This window comes from Globicephala melas, chromosome 7, assembly GCF_963455315.2.
Source record: "Globicephala melas chromosome 7, mGloMel1.2, whole genome shotgun sequence".
Classification (NCBI taxonomy): domain Eukaryota; kingdom Metazoa; phylum Chordata; class Mammalia; order Artiodactyla; family Delphinidae; genus Globicephala; species Globicephala melas.
In genome coordinates this window covers 27,991,532-28,008,622 of record NC_083320.1, presented here as the reverse complement: position 1 = coordinate 28,008,622, position 17,091 = coordinate 27,991,532, and the positions used below count along the sequence as shown (strand labels likewise).

The window sequence follows — 17,091 nt, the reverse complement described above, 5'->3', positions numbered from 1 at the left end:
TTTATTAGTGACCTTAATCTATGTTTATTTAAAAAAGAAAACAACTGAATCAAACAAGCAAACTTCTCCAGAAAATTTTAATGCCCTTTTTTTGATTTAGTATTATTTTTCTTTATTATTATTTTTATTTTGGCTGCATTGGGTCTTCATTGCTGCATGCGGGCTTTCCCTAGTTGTGGCCAGCAGGGGCTACTTCTCATTGTGGTGCCCAGGATTCTCATTGCGGTGGCTTCTCTTGTTGCAGAACACGTTCTCTAGGCGCATGGGCTTCAGTAGTTGCAGCACACAGGCTCAGTAGTTGCATGATGCGAGCCCTAGAGCGTGCAAGTTTCAGTACTTGTGGCATGCGGGCTCTAGAGCTCAGGCTCAATAATTGTGGTGCACAGGTTTAGTTACTCCGTGGCACGTGTGATCTTCTCAGCCCAGGGATTGAACCCTTATCCCCTGCATTGGCAGGAGGATTCTTCACCACTGCACCACCAGGGAAGTCCCTTATTTTTCATATATGGTCACAGTACTTTACTCCTATTAAAATGATGGGAGGCAGGGACTTCCCTGACATTCTAGGAGTTAAGACACCATGCTGCCACTGCAGGGGGTGTGGTTTCGATCCTTGGTAGGGGAACTAAGGCCCACATGCAGCGTGGCCAGAAAAAAAAAAAAAAATGATAGGAGGCAGAGTTTTCCTATGTGCATATGGTTTTTCGTAAAAATCCTGAAAATTTTGTACAAAGCACATACAGCAAAGAGACAGTGAATTCTATTGGAAAATCTCATGGAGGTATGAGGTATTGGAAATGGGAGAAAAGGGATGGAGGCTGTTAGAAGGATAAGGAGTGCAGTAGGTGAGAGGACAGGTTCATTTATTTGTTTGTTTATGGAGCTAAAGTAAGAGTCTAGATGAGAATTGCTTTCCTTATCAATTAAGACTTGGACTATATAGGGAAGATGGTGGGGATAACCTGGAGGGGTAACTTGAGGTGTTTCAATAAGTACTTGTTTATTATTGTAACTGTTTATTTATGTAACTTGTTTATTATTGTAACTTGTAAGATTAACCACAAATGGGTTGAGCCCAGTTGAACTGAACTTTGAGCCCACATGGCCTAGCCTTTAAAAGAACGCTGGCAATAATATCCTCTACTCACTTCCCCTTATAAGAGGTTGTTCCCCATCTTGAAAGCATATGTTATCATGTCTGGTCAAGTGCCATTATTGCTTTTGAAGGCCTAATAGATTAAAAGAAAGACAGGACTCTGTTAGTGCCAGAAACACAAGCTAAATCTTTTATTAGATTCTAAAGGAGAAAAGTGGAGAATGAAAATACTTCAATAAAAATCTGTCACCCGTCTTAGAGAACCAGCCTTGGCATTCATCGCCCCCCAGTCAAGATATCTCCTGTACTCCCCTGGCCTCAGGAGGTACTGCCTTCCCCTGTAGTTGGGCAGCTCGTAAAGGACCCAGGAGCCCTCCAGCACATTGAGGGAGTGGATCTCATTGAGGTGGAAGCGGTCCTGAAGAGACAGACAATCATCTGTGATCTCTGACATTTGTCCTCTGAAGTCATCTCTCTCATAGATTCTCATTCTGAAAGTGCCGGAGTGCTAGGGTGGCAGACAGAGAAGAAAAAGTAAGTGAACACAAATAGAGAGAAATTAAAGTTCCCTTAGTCCAAGTCTGCTTTCACCACAACCATGTCGCAGAGTTAAGGAGCCTTCCTGGTCCCCAACGCCCACCCGTGAATCTCACGGTGGATGGGCTAAGCTAGGAACAGAACTTAGCAGCTCTTCAACTGCTATGCACCAGTCTCTGTCCTTGGGAATTTAGGTTTGTCTAAAATAAAATTGATCATTTTAGTGCTTCTTATTGGAGAACGTCCCTCTCAAAGGAGAAAAGTGAGCATCATTGGAAAGTGAAGCCTCATTTGATATATTACCCTTGTTATAAAGGAATCAACGTTTAGCTATTTTCTGTAGGACTAATGTTTTGGTTTTCATGCATACTATGGATTATTAAGCCCTTGCAAAAAAGTAAGACGACACATCTTCCCTACCTCCGTTTTCATAACTTCATTTTCAGTTCAAATTTCCACCTATGTGACTCTTAAGCTTCCTTTCTGGCCTCCTACCCTTCACTTCCTCATTCCCTCAGCAGCAGGAATGGTCTTCTTGCAGCTCTGTTTGGATGACACCATATCTCATGCTCCTGCACTTCTACACATTCTTCTAAGAACTCTGCCATCACTCTCTAGGAAAGACTGAATCTCAAACTGTAGTTTTGGATGTGGCCTTTCCTCTAATTTCTACCTCTAGGTGTGCTAATAGGTACTGCCTACAAAATCAGAATAGAAGCCAGGGTGCCTGTCTTCTCTAGGAGGATAATCAATTAGAAAAGTAAGCCAAAGCAAGCAAAAGTATTTTTATCAACTAAACGGAACCAGATTGTATTTATAAGTTGTGATATATTGGATTTCTGCGTTGATATGGCTTGCAATGACCACTTTAAGAAATTATATGTTGGAGTGGGAGTTTAGGGTTAGCAGAGGCAAACTGTTATATATAGGATGGATAAACAACAAGGTCCTACTGTACAGACCAGAGAACCATATTCAGTGTCTGGTGAAAAACCATAATGGAAAAGAATATAAAAAAACAATGTCTGTATGTATGACTGAATCACTTTGCTGTACAGCAGACATTAACAGAACATTGTAACTCAACTATACTTCAATACAAAAAAAGGAAATTATATCTCGAACAGATAACTTCAGTCTCTTCTATGTTCTGCTTTTTGTTAATGAGTCTTTTCATTTTTGATTCCATTTAAAGCATGAAAAACTGGGAATATGTGATTTTAAAAAAAACACCAGAGTTCATGAAGAATGGCTTGCTATCTGGGACACCCTTCTAGAATGGACTGCATGCACTGGGCTCACTCCCCCTTTCTGCTCTCCAGTTGGAACCGTTGGTTGAAGGATGACAGTTTTTAATGGCTTAGATTTCCAAAGAGAGGAAGGCAAAGACAGAGCCACACTCACAGTGGGGATGAGGCGGCAGGAGCGGACGGAGTCATTGAAGCCCATCCACTGCTGGTAGTCGGGGTAGTCGCCGCGCCGCAGGAAGTACTGGTGGCCCTGGTAGTTGGGGCGCTCATAGAGCATCCAGCAGCCGCTGTCCACCCGGATGGAGTTGCAGCGGCTGACGTAGGGCTGCAGGTTGGGGCAGTCGCTGCTGCACTCGTAGCAGCGGCCCTGGAAGCCCCGGTCCTCGTAGAAGGTGATCTGCAAAATGGAAGATGTGGAAGCATGAAGCGATTTGCAGCCCCGCTGAAGATGCCGCGACCCGGCAAAGGTTGAGCATCAGGTACCCAGCACTTACCTTTCCCATTCTGGAGAGAGGAAGCAGGAGGTGTTCGCTGGATGTTGTGTGCGACTAGGGGGAGGGCCGCTGTATAAATAGCAGCCCTGACTGCTGCCTCCGCAGGAAATCACACAAAAGGAGCCCATTTCGGTGAGTAAGGGGATTTGCAAGCTCTCCGCCCTCCCTCCCCCTGGTCACTGCGGTTAGCTGAATGTTTACTCTTATTCTTTCTGGTAGGTTCGGGTTGTTCTAATTCACAAAAGCTGTTGTTGCCACCAAAATGAAAAGTCTTTAACGTAGAAGGATGAGCGGAATTCTATCCCCATGCTTTTATTTTATAGCCTAGTCTGCTTAATTGACTCCTTAAAGGTAATTAAACTAAACCATGTGTTCTGCTCAGGGACTGGTGTTTAAAAACAAAACAGAACAAAAATACTTCTTGAAAACCAGAATTTAAATAATAAGAAATCTTAAGGAAGAGGGAATCAAGTAATCTGTGAAAATGCTTTGAAAAGCATAAAGCGTAATTCAAATTCAAGATTCTGTGATTGAAAGCAGATTGTTGTGGCCTTCCTTTCTCACATCTCCCTTGGAGCCTACATCCTTCCTTCTGCTGGCGGCTGCCCAGAGACTTGCTCGCTCTTTGGGGTCCCTGGCCTCCTTCAAATGTCCTAAGATCTATCTTTTCTCTTCACCCTGATAAACTCTTGTTCACTTGGTAAGGGTGATTTGAGTTAGTGTAAGGAGTAATGTAGAAACCCTCAAGGTACAACACCCTCTACTTCCTCAGACTTTTGAGATGCTAGACAGCACCAGACAACAGAGCATCTTGATACCAGGCCAGACAACAGGGTATCTTTTTTTTTTTTTTTTTGCGGTGTGCGGGCCTCTCACTGTTGTGGCCTCTCCCGTTGCAGAGCACAGGCTCAGGACGCGCAGGCTCAGTGGCCATGGCTCACGGGCCTAGCCGCTCCGCGGCATGTGGGATCTTCCCAGACCGGGGCACGAACCCGTGTCCCCTGCATCGGCAGGCGGACTCTCAACCACTGTGCCACCAGGGAAGCCCCAACAGGGTATCTTGATAGTATGGATTTCACAGTGTGATATGGGGACCTCTAAGGTCCCCAAGACACTTTCAAGGGGTTCATATGGTCAGAACAGTTTTCATAACAATACCAAGATGTTATTTGCCCTTTTCACTCTTATTCCTTCACAAGTGTACAGTGGAGTTTTTCCAGAGGCTATATGACATTAAAGAGATTTGGTAAAATGTAAAGCAATTGCAGTCTTTTCATTGTTTTTGCTTTGGAAAGTATGGTTATTATTCATAAAATATGTTATTTATGTTAACATGTAATAGGTTTACTAAGGCTCTTCCTATAAAAAGTGAGTAGGAGTCCCTCTATTGGAATAGAACCAACACAGTATCCAGCAGATACCCAGGCCCTGACATGACCCTCCATGGGACGATAAAGAGTATAGGTGGCTACAGGCTGGCCCCAGTCTATTTCATAGCCTATGTCATATGACATTGTAGAATTCATCCTGACCTCTTGCAAAACTGGTGGCAGCACTAACAGAGCCCTGAGGCAAACAATTATATTAACACATTTTAGGGATCAAATAAAATACTAGAAATAGAGCAGGCCGTCCCTCGGTATCCGTGGGATTGCTTCCAGAACTCCTGTGGATACCAAAATCTGCAGATGCTCAAGTCCCTTATACAAAATGGAGTAGTATTTGCATATAACCTACACAATCTTCCCATATACTTTAAATCATCTCTAGATTACTTATAATACCTACTACAATGTAAATGCTGTGTAAGTAGTTGTGAATACAGTGTAAATGATATGTAAATAGTTGCCACCCTCTAGGTGGTCACAAAGCACTGAGCTGATCTCCCTGTGCTATGCGGCTGCTTCCCACAAGCTATGTATTTTACATTTGGTAGTGTGTATATGTCCATGCCACTCTCTCACTTCGTCCCAGCTTACCCTTCCCCCTCCCCGTGTCCTCAAGTCATTCTCTATGTTTGCGTCTTTATTCCCGTCCTGCTCCTAGGTTCTTCAGAACCTTTTTTTTTTTCCAGATTCCATATATATGTGTTAGCATACGTATTTGTTTTTCTCCTTCTGACTTACTTCACTCTTTACGACAGACTCTAGGTCCATCCACCTCACTACAAATAACTCAATTTCGTTTCTTTTTATGGCTGAGTAATATTCCATTGTATATATGTGCCACATCTTCTTTATCCATTCATCTGTCGATGGACACTTAGGTTGCTTCCATGTCCTACCTATTGTAAATAGTGCTGCAATGAACATTGTGGTACATGACTCTTTTGGAATTATGGTTTTCTCAGGGTATGTACCCAGTAGTGGGATTGCTGGGTCGTATGGTAGTTCTATGTTTAGTTTTTTAAGGAACCTCCATACTGTTCTCCAGATTGGCTGTATCAAGTTACATTCTCACCAACAGTGCAAGAGGGTTCCCTTTTCTCTACACCCTCTCCAACATTTACTGTTTGTAGATATTTTTTTTTTTTTTTTTTGCAGTACGTGGGCCTCTCACTGTTGTGGCCTCTCCCATTGCGGAGCACAGGCTCCGGACGCGCAGGCTCAGTGGCCATGGCTCACAGGCCCAGCCGCTCCGCAGCATGTGGGATCTTCCCATACCGGGGCATGAACCCGTGTCCCCTGCATCGGCAGGCGGACTCTCAACCACTGCGCCACCAGGAAGCCCTGTTTGTAGATATTTTGATGATGGCCATTTTGACCGGTGTGAGGTGATACCTCATTGTAGTTTTGATTTGCATTTCTCTAATGATTAGTGATGTTGAGCATTCTTTCATGTGTTTGTTGGCAATCTGTATATCTTCTTCGGAGAAATGTCGATTTAGGTCTTCTGCCCATTTTTGGACTGGGTTGTTTGTTTTTTTGATATTGAGGTGCATGAGCTGCTTGTATACTTTGGAGTTAATCCTTTGTCAGTTGCTTCATTTGCAAATATTTTCTCCCATTCTGAGGGTTGCCTTTTCGTCTTGTTTGTGGTTTCCTTTGCTGTGCAAAAGCTTTGAAGTTTCATTAGGTCCCATTTGTTTATTTTTGGTTTTATTTCCATTTCTCTAGGAGGTGGGTCAAAAAGGATCTTGCTGTGATTTATGTCATAGAGTGTTCTGCCTATGTTTTCCTCTAAGAGTTTGATAGTGTCTGGCCTTACATTTAGGTCTGTAATCCATTTTGAGTTTATTTTTTGTGTATGGTGTTAGGGAGTGTTCTAATTTCATTCGTTTATATGTAGCTGTCCAGTTTTCCCAGCCTGGTTTAGTGTCTTCAACAAGGTAATAACCTTAAGGGTAAGGGCCATGTCACACTTCTCTATCCCCCATGATTATTTACTAATTAATTATATGGATAGAGTCCTGGAAACAAGAAAAACAGTTAAGCAAGTGATGCCCATTTTATTGCAAATGATTCTGATTTTATTTTGGAGAACAATAACTCACCCACATGAGGTCACCTATGTGGATGTTCAGAGACACAGCCATCATTCTCTCCCACTCAGTCCTCTACCACGTCCCCTGGTTCTGATAGCCTCCACTCCTGTCTGGTCCTTGGTGACCTGGGAAAACTTGAAGGGAGGTAAAAATGGCCCAGAAATTGGGCAGGCTGGTGTAGGCTGGCAGCAGGGAGGCCTTCCTGAGGGGAGGGGAGGTGTTAGAGCACCACTAGAGCTCTCCCGTGAAGGTCTCAGAACTTACCTTTAACTGCTAAAGGAGAGATGGCCTGAGAAAGAGAACAAAAATGAAAGAAAAGGTGATGAGCAACATTTTTGTGAAGAAAAATAATGAGATCCCCAGTCACTTCCTTGCATTTTAGAAGATGGATGAGTCAATGGAATAAGTCATTGGGTCCCGGATGCTGCAAGACATGCTTTGTTCTGTCTCTTTGTAGTATCAGCCAACACCCCAGTCTAAAATATGTGGGAGATTAAGGGACTGAGCCAATGAGCCTTTTAGCACAAATATTTGAATACCAAGTTTAAAGTTACATACAAGTTTTTTCTTTTTCCTTTAAAAAGAAGTGCAAAACTTGTTTTAAAAAAGACAGGTCTCATTTAAATTTTAAAAAATTAAAAAAAAAATTAAAAACCATTTAAAGTTCTTTAGGAACTCATGGTTAAACAAACTCGTATATCAAAATACATAGACTTGCATGTCAAAATATTTGAATGGATCTGATATAACCCTGGTTTCTTCCCAAAAAAAATAGTTCATTTAAGAGCCATTAAGGGACTTCCCTGGTGGTCCATTGGTAAAGAATCCGCCTTACAGTGCAGGGGACGTGGGTTTGATCCCTGGTCAGGGAACTAAGGTCCCACATGCCGCGGGGCAACAAAGCCCACGTGCCACAACTACTGAGCTTGTGTGCCTCAACTAGAGAGCTCATGTGCCACAGCTACAGAGCCCATGTGCCCTGGAGCCTGTGTGCCACAACTAGAGAGAGAAAAACCCACAACTAGAGAGAAGCCCGCGTGCTGCAACGAACAGCTCTCTCGCCTCAACTAAGACCCAACAGAGCCAAAAATAAATAAATCTTTAAAAAAAAAAAAGAGCCATTAAAGTTACCTGGGGCCTGTTAGAAGGCTCTGTGGAAATAGTTCATTACCCTCCCTGCCTCCCTTCCCCCATGCCAATGTTTTAGTTTGTCAGCTGGGTTTTCCTGAAGTGTTTGCAGACTTCTTTCTCTGATAACCACTTATGTGTCTCCCAGATGAAACCTCTTGAGTTCATCAGCACATCATTGACATGACCCTGCTGAAGGAAGCCACATCTGCTCTCACTTAAGTAGGTAGGATTGAACCTGTAGCAAACTTTACAGCACTCACTTGGCTCATGATGATGGAAATAATAATAGTTAATAATGACAGCCTACTGTATGAAGAGTGTTTAGTGTGTTCTAGACATTGTACCAGGAATCTTATATAGAGTACGTCATGTAGCTAACACAGCACAATTATTATCAGTACTTCCCCAAATATTTGAGAGATCCAGGGCAAGAGCATAAATAGAGGCCCCCTCTACCACCCCATGGACCGCCCTCCTCACTTCTCACTCCCTCACATGTCCAAGCTCCACCCCCGCATCCCGACCATGCCCCCAAACAGCTGCCCTTTGAGTACCAGTGTCCTTGGGTGGGTGAGTGAAGACTCTCTCTTAGATTTTGGAAGCAAGGGTGTAAATGGAGGAAATTCTGGAGCTCCAGGTATAAGGAGTGTGGTCTAGAAGACGTGTGGGCATGTCCCTGTTGTTCCACACATTCCTGTCCTGTGGGGAAGATTGTATCTGGAGGAGGCCAGAGGAGGCTCTCTGAACACCCATTCCAAGCCAGGGTCCCCAGCTGACCAAGTCTAATCACGTACTGATCACTATGAGAAACAAATTCAAAAAGGTACACACAGCTAGTAAGTAGAGGCACTGGGAACTGAACTCAGGTCTGTCAGTCTTGAAGGCCTAAACTGATTGTTTCTGCATATAACAATGACTTGTTTTAGAGGTTATGTTTCCAGATATGCATAGCTTATATTCTCCCTAATTATACACTTCTCATAGTAGGTTCAATGTCGTTCTTTTTTTTTTTTTTTTTACCTTGCAAAGGGCCTAGCACCAAAGTAGCCTGTTCTCCCTACCAACCTTGAAAATATTTGGCTTTAACAGGAATTCTGGTAAATTCTAGTGAATTCTTCAATTGACTGATTGCTGCCAGGCTGATTTCTTCAGCCTGGCTCTAGGATCTCAGCATTAACTGACTGCAAAGGGTTCCTAAATCCCTGTGTCACTGATTTATATGTAGCCTTCTAAGACAGCAGTAATGGGTGACTATTAAAAGGACATTGAGGATTTTCACATTTCCTTGAATTAGAGAATTTTTTTTAGAAAATAGCTAATTTACTTTGCCCCCCTCCCTTTTTTTATGAAGTCCATATATATAGCATAACAAGGTAAAACTGATGGAGGGATGACTGCTGCTTATTGAGCTTCTTTACAGGAGGCATCTCATTTATTCCTCATAAGAACATGCAAGTGGGAAAACTGAGGCTTAGGGAGCATAAGTAACTTGCTCAAGGTCACACAGCCATTAGGTGGCCAAGCCAGAAACCATGTCCATGGACCTCAAGGCCTACATTGGTAACCATTGAGATGCTCTACGTTGAAACCTAATACAGTCTTAAAGAATCAGAGCTGGAAGGAAACATGGAGCTCCTCTTGTCCACACCCCTTATTTTATAGAGAAGAAAACTTGTGGCACACCGAGCTTTCTTAGATAAAAGGCTGTTCTCTAAACCCTTAAGTTCACTAGATTAAAGCAAAACAAAACAAAACCTCAGTTTAAAATTGTTTTCAGTGAGACATCTCACCTGGGTTTTACTTTTTTTTAAAAAAAAGCAGAGCTCATATTTCATTAGTCACCCAACAAAGGACAACACACCATGGTTTAACTAAGCTAGCGGCAAAACAAATCTTTCTGTATATTTGGTATTGGTAAGAGCCACAGCAGTTTAGTAATATGTGTATCTTCATATTTATAATTTATACCATATGTTCCTTCAGCAAGAAGGAATCTTATTCTAAAAGATTATTTATTACTTAAGGTTCTGTGCCGGGCATTATTATTTTTAAACAGCTTTGTTGAGATATAATTTACATACCATATAGTTTACCCATTTAAAGTGTATAATTCAGTGGTTTTAGTATATTCACAGTTATGTGCAACCATCACCACAGTGAATTTTAGAGCATCCTCATCCCACAGTGAGAAGTCCTGTACCCTTTAGTTTTCATTCCTTTATCCACCCATCCCCCATACTTAAGCAACCCATGAATCCACTTACTGTCTCTAGATTTGCCTATTCAGGTTATTTCATATAAATGAATCCTATAATATGTGGTATTATGTGACTGGCTTCTTTCACTTAGCCTAATGTTTTCAAGGTTCATCCATGTTGTAGCATGTATCAGTACATCATTCCTTTCTATGGCCAAATAATATTCCATTGTTTGGATATATCACATTTCATTTGTCCAATCATCCACTGATAGACATTTGGGTTGTTTTCACCTTCTGGCTACCGTGGATAGTGCTGCTATGAACATTCATGTATACTTTTTTTAAAAATATATTTATTTATTTATTGGCTGCTTTGGGTTTTCATTGCTGGGCACGGGCTTTCTCTAGTTGCAGCGAGCAGGGGCTAATCTTCGTTGCAGTGCGCACGCTTCTCGTTGTGGTGGCTTCTCTTGTTGCAGAGCATGAGCTCGAGGCACGCGGGCTTCAGTAGTTGTGGCACACGGACTCAGTAGTTGTGGCTCGTCGGCTCTAGAGTGCAGGCTCAGTAGTGGTGGCGCACGGGCTTAGTTGCTCCACGGCAAGTGGGATCTTCCTGAATCAGGGCTTGAACCCGTGTCCCCTGCATTGGCAGGCAGATTCTTAACCATTGCACCACTAGGGAAGTCCCCATGTATACGTTTTTGTTTGAACACCCATTTTCAATTCTTTGGAGTATAAACATCAGAGTGGAATTGCTGAGTCATATAACTCTATTTAACTATTTGAGGAAATACCAAACCGTTTTCCACGGTGGCTGCAACATTTTCCATTCCCACCAGCTATTTATGAGAGTTCCAATCTCTCCACGTCCTTACTAACATTTGTTATTTTCTGGTTTTTTTTCCCTAAAATTATTATAACCATCCTAGTGGGTATTAAGTGCTACCCTACTGTGGTTTGATTTGAATTTCCCTAATGACTAACAATGCTGAACATCTTCAGTAGCTTCTTGGCTATTTGTATATCTTCTTCATAAAGATGTATATTCAAATCTTTTGCCCATTTTTAAATTATGTTGTTTATCTTTCTGTTGTTGTTTTAAGAGTTTTTATATATTCTGGTTACTAGACTTTTACCAGATAAAAAGTTTGTAAATATTTTCTCCCATTCAGTGGGCTGTCTTTTCACTTTCTTGATAGTATCCTTTGATTCATAAAAGGTTTTAATTTTGATGAAGTCCAATTTATTTTTTTATTGTTGTTGCTTGTGCTTTTGGTCATATTTAACATATCATTGCCTAATAAAAGATCACAGAGATGGGGCTTCCCTGGTGGAGCAGTGGTTGAGAGTCTGCTTGCTGATGCAGGGGACGTGGGTTTGTGCCCCGGTCCGGGAAGATCCCACTTGCCGCGGAGTGGCTGGGCCTGTGAGCCATGGCCGATGGGCCTGCGCATCCGGAGCCTGTGCTCCGCAATGGGAGAGGCCACAACGGTGAGAGGCCCGCATACCGCCAAAAGAAAAAAAGAAAAAGATGTATGTCTCTGTTTTCTTCTAAGAGTTTTATAGTTTGAGTTCTTTGATTTATTTTGAGTTAATTTTTATATGTGGTATGAAATGGAGGTCTAACTTTATTCTTTTGCATTTGGATATCCAGTAGTCCCAGCACCATTTGTTGAAAAGCTATTCTTTCCCCATTGAATGGTCTTAGCACCCTTGGCAAAAATCAGTTGAGCATAGACATATGGGTTTATTTCTAGACCCTCAAGTCTATTCCATTCATCTCTATGTCTACCCTGTGCCAGTACCCTGCTGTCTTGATTACTGTTGCTTTGTTGTAAGTTTTGAAATTAGGAAGTGTGAGTTCTCCTACTCTGTTCTTTTTTCAAGAATGTTTCGGCTATTCTGGGTCCCTTGCAATTCCATATGAATTTTAAAATTAGCTTCTCAATTTCTATAAAGAAGTTAACTGGGACAGAGCACTATTTTTGCTTATGTAAATTTGTGAAAAGAATTAGCATTCTGGGAGAGCAGCTCTACTCTAGTGGAAAGAAATGTCAGAGGTATGCAGGATAATAAATATTCTTACTTCACTCTGCATAGTTGAGTCTTCCATAATTGAATCTTGATAAAAGTTCATACTGGAGTCCAAAATAAAGATGATTATACTGTACTGTTGAATTTGAGGAAACCCTGAGAATACATTAATTTCTTACATTTATATTTGTACAAACATTTAAAGATAACAAAGTGTGTTCACAATCTTTCCCCAGCTTTTCATCATAGTTATCCTGGAAATTAGTGAGACAGGAATTTATTATTGCCTGTAGTTTTCAATAAGGCAATTTAGGCACAGTGAATAAGAAATGACTTGCTCGAAGAGATAAGCTAGGAAGTGGAGTAACCAACCGTCCTAGTTTACCTGAGACTGAGGGGCATTTTATTAGTAAGTAGCAGAGGCAGGATAACAACTCAGGCCCTTTAACTCTTTTTTTAAAAAATTAATTAATTAATTAATTAATTAATTTTTGGCTGAGTTGGGTCTTTGTTGCTGTGCACGGGCTTTCTCTGGTTGCGACGAGCCCCGGGTCCTTTAACTCTTAATTTAACACTTCTCCTCCCAGATGACCTCATCATGTGTACTTGACCTTCTCTGCTTCGGGAATTCCGCTTAAAACTTCTCTTTTCACTCAGCTTTTCTTGACTAATCTTATCTGAAACTTCAGCTGCCCTAACCTCTCCAGCAATCCTTTGTCTTTGGTATCCCAACCACAACTGGTTCTATATTTTCTCCTGTATATGGGTTTCATAGTTTTTCATTATGTTTCTTTCCTCTCTCCCTCAGATCGTGGGTCATAGAGGCAGACAGTGTTTCTCCCTCCTTCCCATGACATGAGTGGGGACTTCATAATTACTGCTGCCTGACCAGCAGGAAGTAAGTAGACATTCAAGACACTTGACCTTCAGGGTCAGATAAGTTGCCAAGGGTCACCATTTATTAAAATTCAGTTATCATTTAAGATGAACAAGAATCACTTAGTGCCAGGAACACAATCTGTATATTTAGTGCAACTCTATGTGGATTATAATAAGGAAAACACAGCCTCGTACAAATCGATGATGCATCTCAGAGAGCCGACTTTGGCATCCAGGCCTCCCCGGTCATGGTAGCTCCTTTAGTCCCCTGGCCTCAGCAAGTACTACCACCCCTGGTAGTTGGGCATCTCGCAGAGGACCCACCAGCCCTCCAGCATGTGGAGTGAGTGGAGCTCATTGAGCTGGAAGTGGTCATGCATGCAGGAGCAGTCCTCTGTGAGCTCGGACACCAGGCCTCCGTAGCCATGTCTCTCATACAGCTTTATCCTGTGAGAGCTAGTCTGTTGTGACAATAAACCAAAGATGAAAAATAAGTTGTGGGCATCCTTGATGTCAGTAAAAGTGACTCAATCAGCCTGCAGCTTCATGAAGCAGGGTTTTCAAACCATCCTGTCATATATGTATCCTTTCCTTACATGGTTGTTCTAACAAATTAGGGAGAGTATTAAAATAAAACTGACCTGACCAGGGGTCTATCCTGTGGAAGAAACAAGAATTGAAATAAAGTCAATAAAAGGGATTCCTTTCTAAAAAAAAAACAACTGTCACAACTGTATTTAGTTCAGTCTGCAGAGAGGATTTTAACTCCGTTTACCATTATGACTGTGTATCACTGAATCCTATCAAGCTTGGTTTTGGTTTTTTTGTATTTTTTTTGATTGGAGTATAATTGCTTTACAACGTTGTGTTAGTTTCTGCTGTAGAAAAAAGTGAATCAACTATATGTATACATATATCCCCTCCCTCCTGAGCCTCTCTCCTCCCGCCATCCCACCCCTCTAGGTCATCACAGAGCACTGAGCTGAGCTCCTCAAGCTTGTTTTTAAATATTTTTATTTTGGAATTTATTTATTTTTGGCTGTGTTGGGTCTTCATTGCTGTGCGAGGGCTTTCTCTAGTTGCGGTGAGCAGGGGCACCTCTAGGCATGCGGGCTTCAGTAGTTGTGGCATGTGGGCTCAGCAGTTGTGGCTCAAGGGCTCTAGAGCGCAGCCTCAGTAGTTGGGTTTAATGGCTCTGCAGCATGTGGGATCTTCCCGGACCAGGGCTAGAACCCATGTCCCCTGCATTGGCAGGCAGATTCTCAACCACTGTGCCACCAGGGAAGCCCCTCAAGCTTGTTTTTAAGTCACTTTTGTACTCATCATGTACAACAATTCATATTTACTCTGAGTCCACATGTCCAACATTTTGCCAAGTCACTTGTAAGTTGAGTTTCTTGCCTCAAAGAAATTTCTGTCTTATTTGTACCTCTTTTTGCATCTGCAAATTTCTGCAGCCGAATTTTGGTTTCACTTCTTGAATCTGCTTGTCATGACACATAATTTGGTGTCATCAGAATGTAGAAATACAAATTCCACATGATTGAAAAACATTAAGCAGCATTTTGGTGAGGACCATGTCCCATGAAATCCTAATTAATGATCTTTTTCTGACCCTTGTAAAAAACTAGTTGATAATGACTGCTGAATACAAGGAGCCACCTGCAAGCGAACTGTTCTAGTTTCTAGATCCGTAGGTCATAAAGAAGGTATTGAAAATAATCGCCAGTACAGTCAGAATACATTATACTTATGTTGTTCTCCCATAGTCTGTCAGTGTTCATTAAGAAATAATGATCTAGATAGATTTTTTTCTTTACTGAACAAGGTAGTTTTTATTTAGAAATTAGGGATCAGCTAGATACTTCCAAATTCAACTTTAGAAGCTATATTGTTGTGATTTCTTGTGCCTAAAAACAATCTGCCCATTTTTAATGCTTTATTGAAATGAGTTTTAATGTTTCCATATGAGAGCGTAGTAAAGGCAATCAATTTTTTGTTAAATGCTTGAGAGTTGGGCTTTGCTATTTCACCGTGAACACTAGTCCTGAGTTGAAACAAACTGACTTTTATGAACAGGAATTTATGGCCATGGATCAGTGATGCTTTCACATGAGTCGTGTTGAACTAAGACTCACGTAAGGAATTGTGTGGCAGGGGCGGACGGAGTCGTTGAGGCCCATCCACTGCTGGTAGTCGGGGTAGTCGCCGCGCCGCAGGAAGCACTGGTGGCCCTGGTAGTTGGGGCGCTCGTAGAGCATCCAGCAGCTGCTGTCCACCCGGATGGAGTTGCAGCGGCTGAAGTAGGGCTGCAGGTTGGGGCAGTCGCTGCTGCACTCGTAGCGGCGGCCCTGGAAGCCCCAGTCCTCGTAGATGGTGATCTGCAGGTGGAAAGCAAGGTGACAGCAGGGAGTCAGCTGGGAGGTACATCCCCCCCACCCCACAGTAGATACCCAGCAGACACGCTGTGGCGTATGTTTATGTAGGAAAAAAAAGATTATAACAGTGTATGTATAAGCCCAAATGTCAATCTTGGTTATCAATGAACGGCAAGATTATAGGTCTTAATTTTATGTTTTTATTTCTCCTTTTTGTTGTTTTCAATTGCTTTAATTTGTTGTTACATAAATATATATTACTTTCATGAGATGAAAAAATAAAATCAATTTGTAAATGTATAACTTTGAGTTACTGGTGAAAAGCAGCAAATTTTGTAAATAGCCACATTTTGTCTTGAGATTAAACACTTCTCCTTGGGCTAAAAAGCAAGAGGTCTCCCAAGACTCTCTGAGACGCTCCAGGAGTAGGAAAATATACAGAATCCTCCCATTCCCCTCTCCCCTCAACCCAGCTTCTAGGGATGCTTTTTGTTTTCAAAACTAGCATCATGTGGACCTAGAGTCTGTCATACAGAGTGAGGTAAGTCAGAAAGAGAAAAACAAATACCGTATGCTAACACATATATATGGAATCTAAAAAAAAAAAAAAGAAAAGAAAAAAATCGTTCTGAAGAACCTAGGGGCAGGACAGGAATAAAGACGCAGACATAGAGAATGGACTTGAGGACACGGTGGTGGGGGGAAGGGTAAACTGGGACAAAGTGAGAGAGAGGCATGAACATATATACACTACCAAATGTAAAACAGATAGCTAGTGGGAAGCAGCCACATATCACAGGGAGATCAGCTCGGTGCTTTGTGACCACCTAGAGGGGTGGGGTAGGGAGGGTGGGAGGGAGACACAAGAGGGAGGGGGTATGGGGATATATGTATGTGTATAGCTGATTCACTTTGTTATACAGCAGAAACTAACACACCATTGTAAAGCGATTATGCTTCAATAAAGATGTTAAAAAAAAAAAAGCTAGCATCGTGATTTTCCTGAGTTTTCCCTCCCTGAAGCAACACTGTTTCATAGGACCCAGGTGACTGCTTGAAAGCTTTTCCCATCGCTGCCAACCTATTGATTTAGAAGCACTCTCAGATATTCAGCGGTAGAGGGTGACCCCAATCCCCAACTCATCCCGTGTGTATGTAGAAAGATGAAATCAAACACCTTCATGGTTCATGACCCAGGGAGGGACATCCACCTACAGCTGGCAATATGTCCACAATGCATTTGTAAAAGTCCTCAGGCAGCATGTAAAGAACATGTGCAGATGCTAAGAGGAGAGAAATTAATAGCCACAAAGAAAAAGTGTTCCCCTGCAAGTAGCAGAGCTAGACAAAAGAAAACTGGGCAGAGTCCTATGAAGTTAGACAGTATACCCAGGGACCAGAGGATATACCTAATGTGGCAGGTGTACTGGTAAACTTCAGTTACAGCTGTAATTGAACCAGTGTGGGAAAGGCTGCATTGGTCTCCCCAGCTACAAAACCACATCGGAATACACCACCATTTTCAGCAAAAGTCAACAAATCACACACCAGTTTTGGCACATGTTAAAGAAAACTGTTCTGCAGAAAGGTGACACATCAAAACCATAA

At 42.1% G+C, this 17,091-nt stretch overlaps 3 protein-coding genes across 18 annotated transcripts in view; 1 reads left to right on the top strand and 2 right to left on the bottom strand.

Moving 5' to 3' along the window:
* Positions 1–1,280: 1,280 nt before the first annotated feature.
* LOC115850572 (gamma-crystallin B-like) lies at positions 1,281–3,553 on the bottom strand. Its single transcript, XM_060301946.1, has 3 exons — positions 3,378–3,553; positions 3,038–3,280; positions 1,281–1,604 (listed from the first exon to the last, which is right to left on the bottom strand). The coding sequence occupies exons 1-3, from the start codon at positions 3,384–3,386 to the stop codon at positions 1,329–1,331; spliced, it is 528 nt and encodes a 175-aa protein (XP_060157929.1). The 5' UTR covers positions 3,387–3,553; the 3' UTR covers positions 1,281–1,328.
* PIKFYVE (phosphoinositide kinase, FYVE-type zinc finger containing) overlaps positions 3,069–17,091 on the top strand; it is a 151,244-nt gene continuing 137,221 nt past the window's right edge. For 12 of the 16 annotated variants that reach the window (XM_060301926.1, XM_060301931.1, XM_060301935.1 and 9 more), the window contains exons 1-2: positions 3,069–3,509; positions 13,035–13,124. The gene's annotated coding sequence lies outside the window, so the exon portion shown is untranslated. Of the gene's footprint in view, positions 3,510–8,154; positions 8,216–13,034; positions 13,125–17,091 lie in introns of those variants that run through there. The other 4 variants (XM_060301934.1, XM_060301930.1, XM_060301927.1 and 1 more) reach the window with 2 other exon arrangements.
* On the bottom strand, positions 13,390–16,554 carry LOC115846059 (gamma-crystallin A-like). The gene is made up of 3 exons (XM_060301947.1): positions 16,546–16,554; positions 15,244–15,486; positions 13,390–13,566 (listed from the first exon to the last, which is right to left on the bottom strand). The coding sequence occupies exons 1-3, from the start codon at positions 16,552–16,554 to the stop codon at positions 13,390–13,392; spliced, it is 429 nt and encodes a 142-aa protein (XP_060157930.1).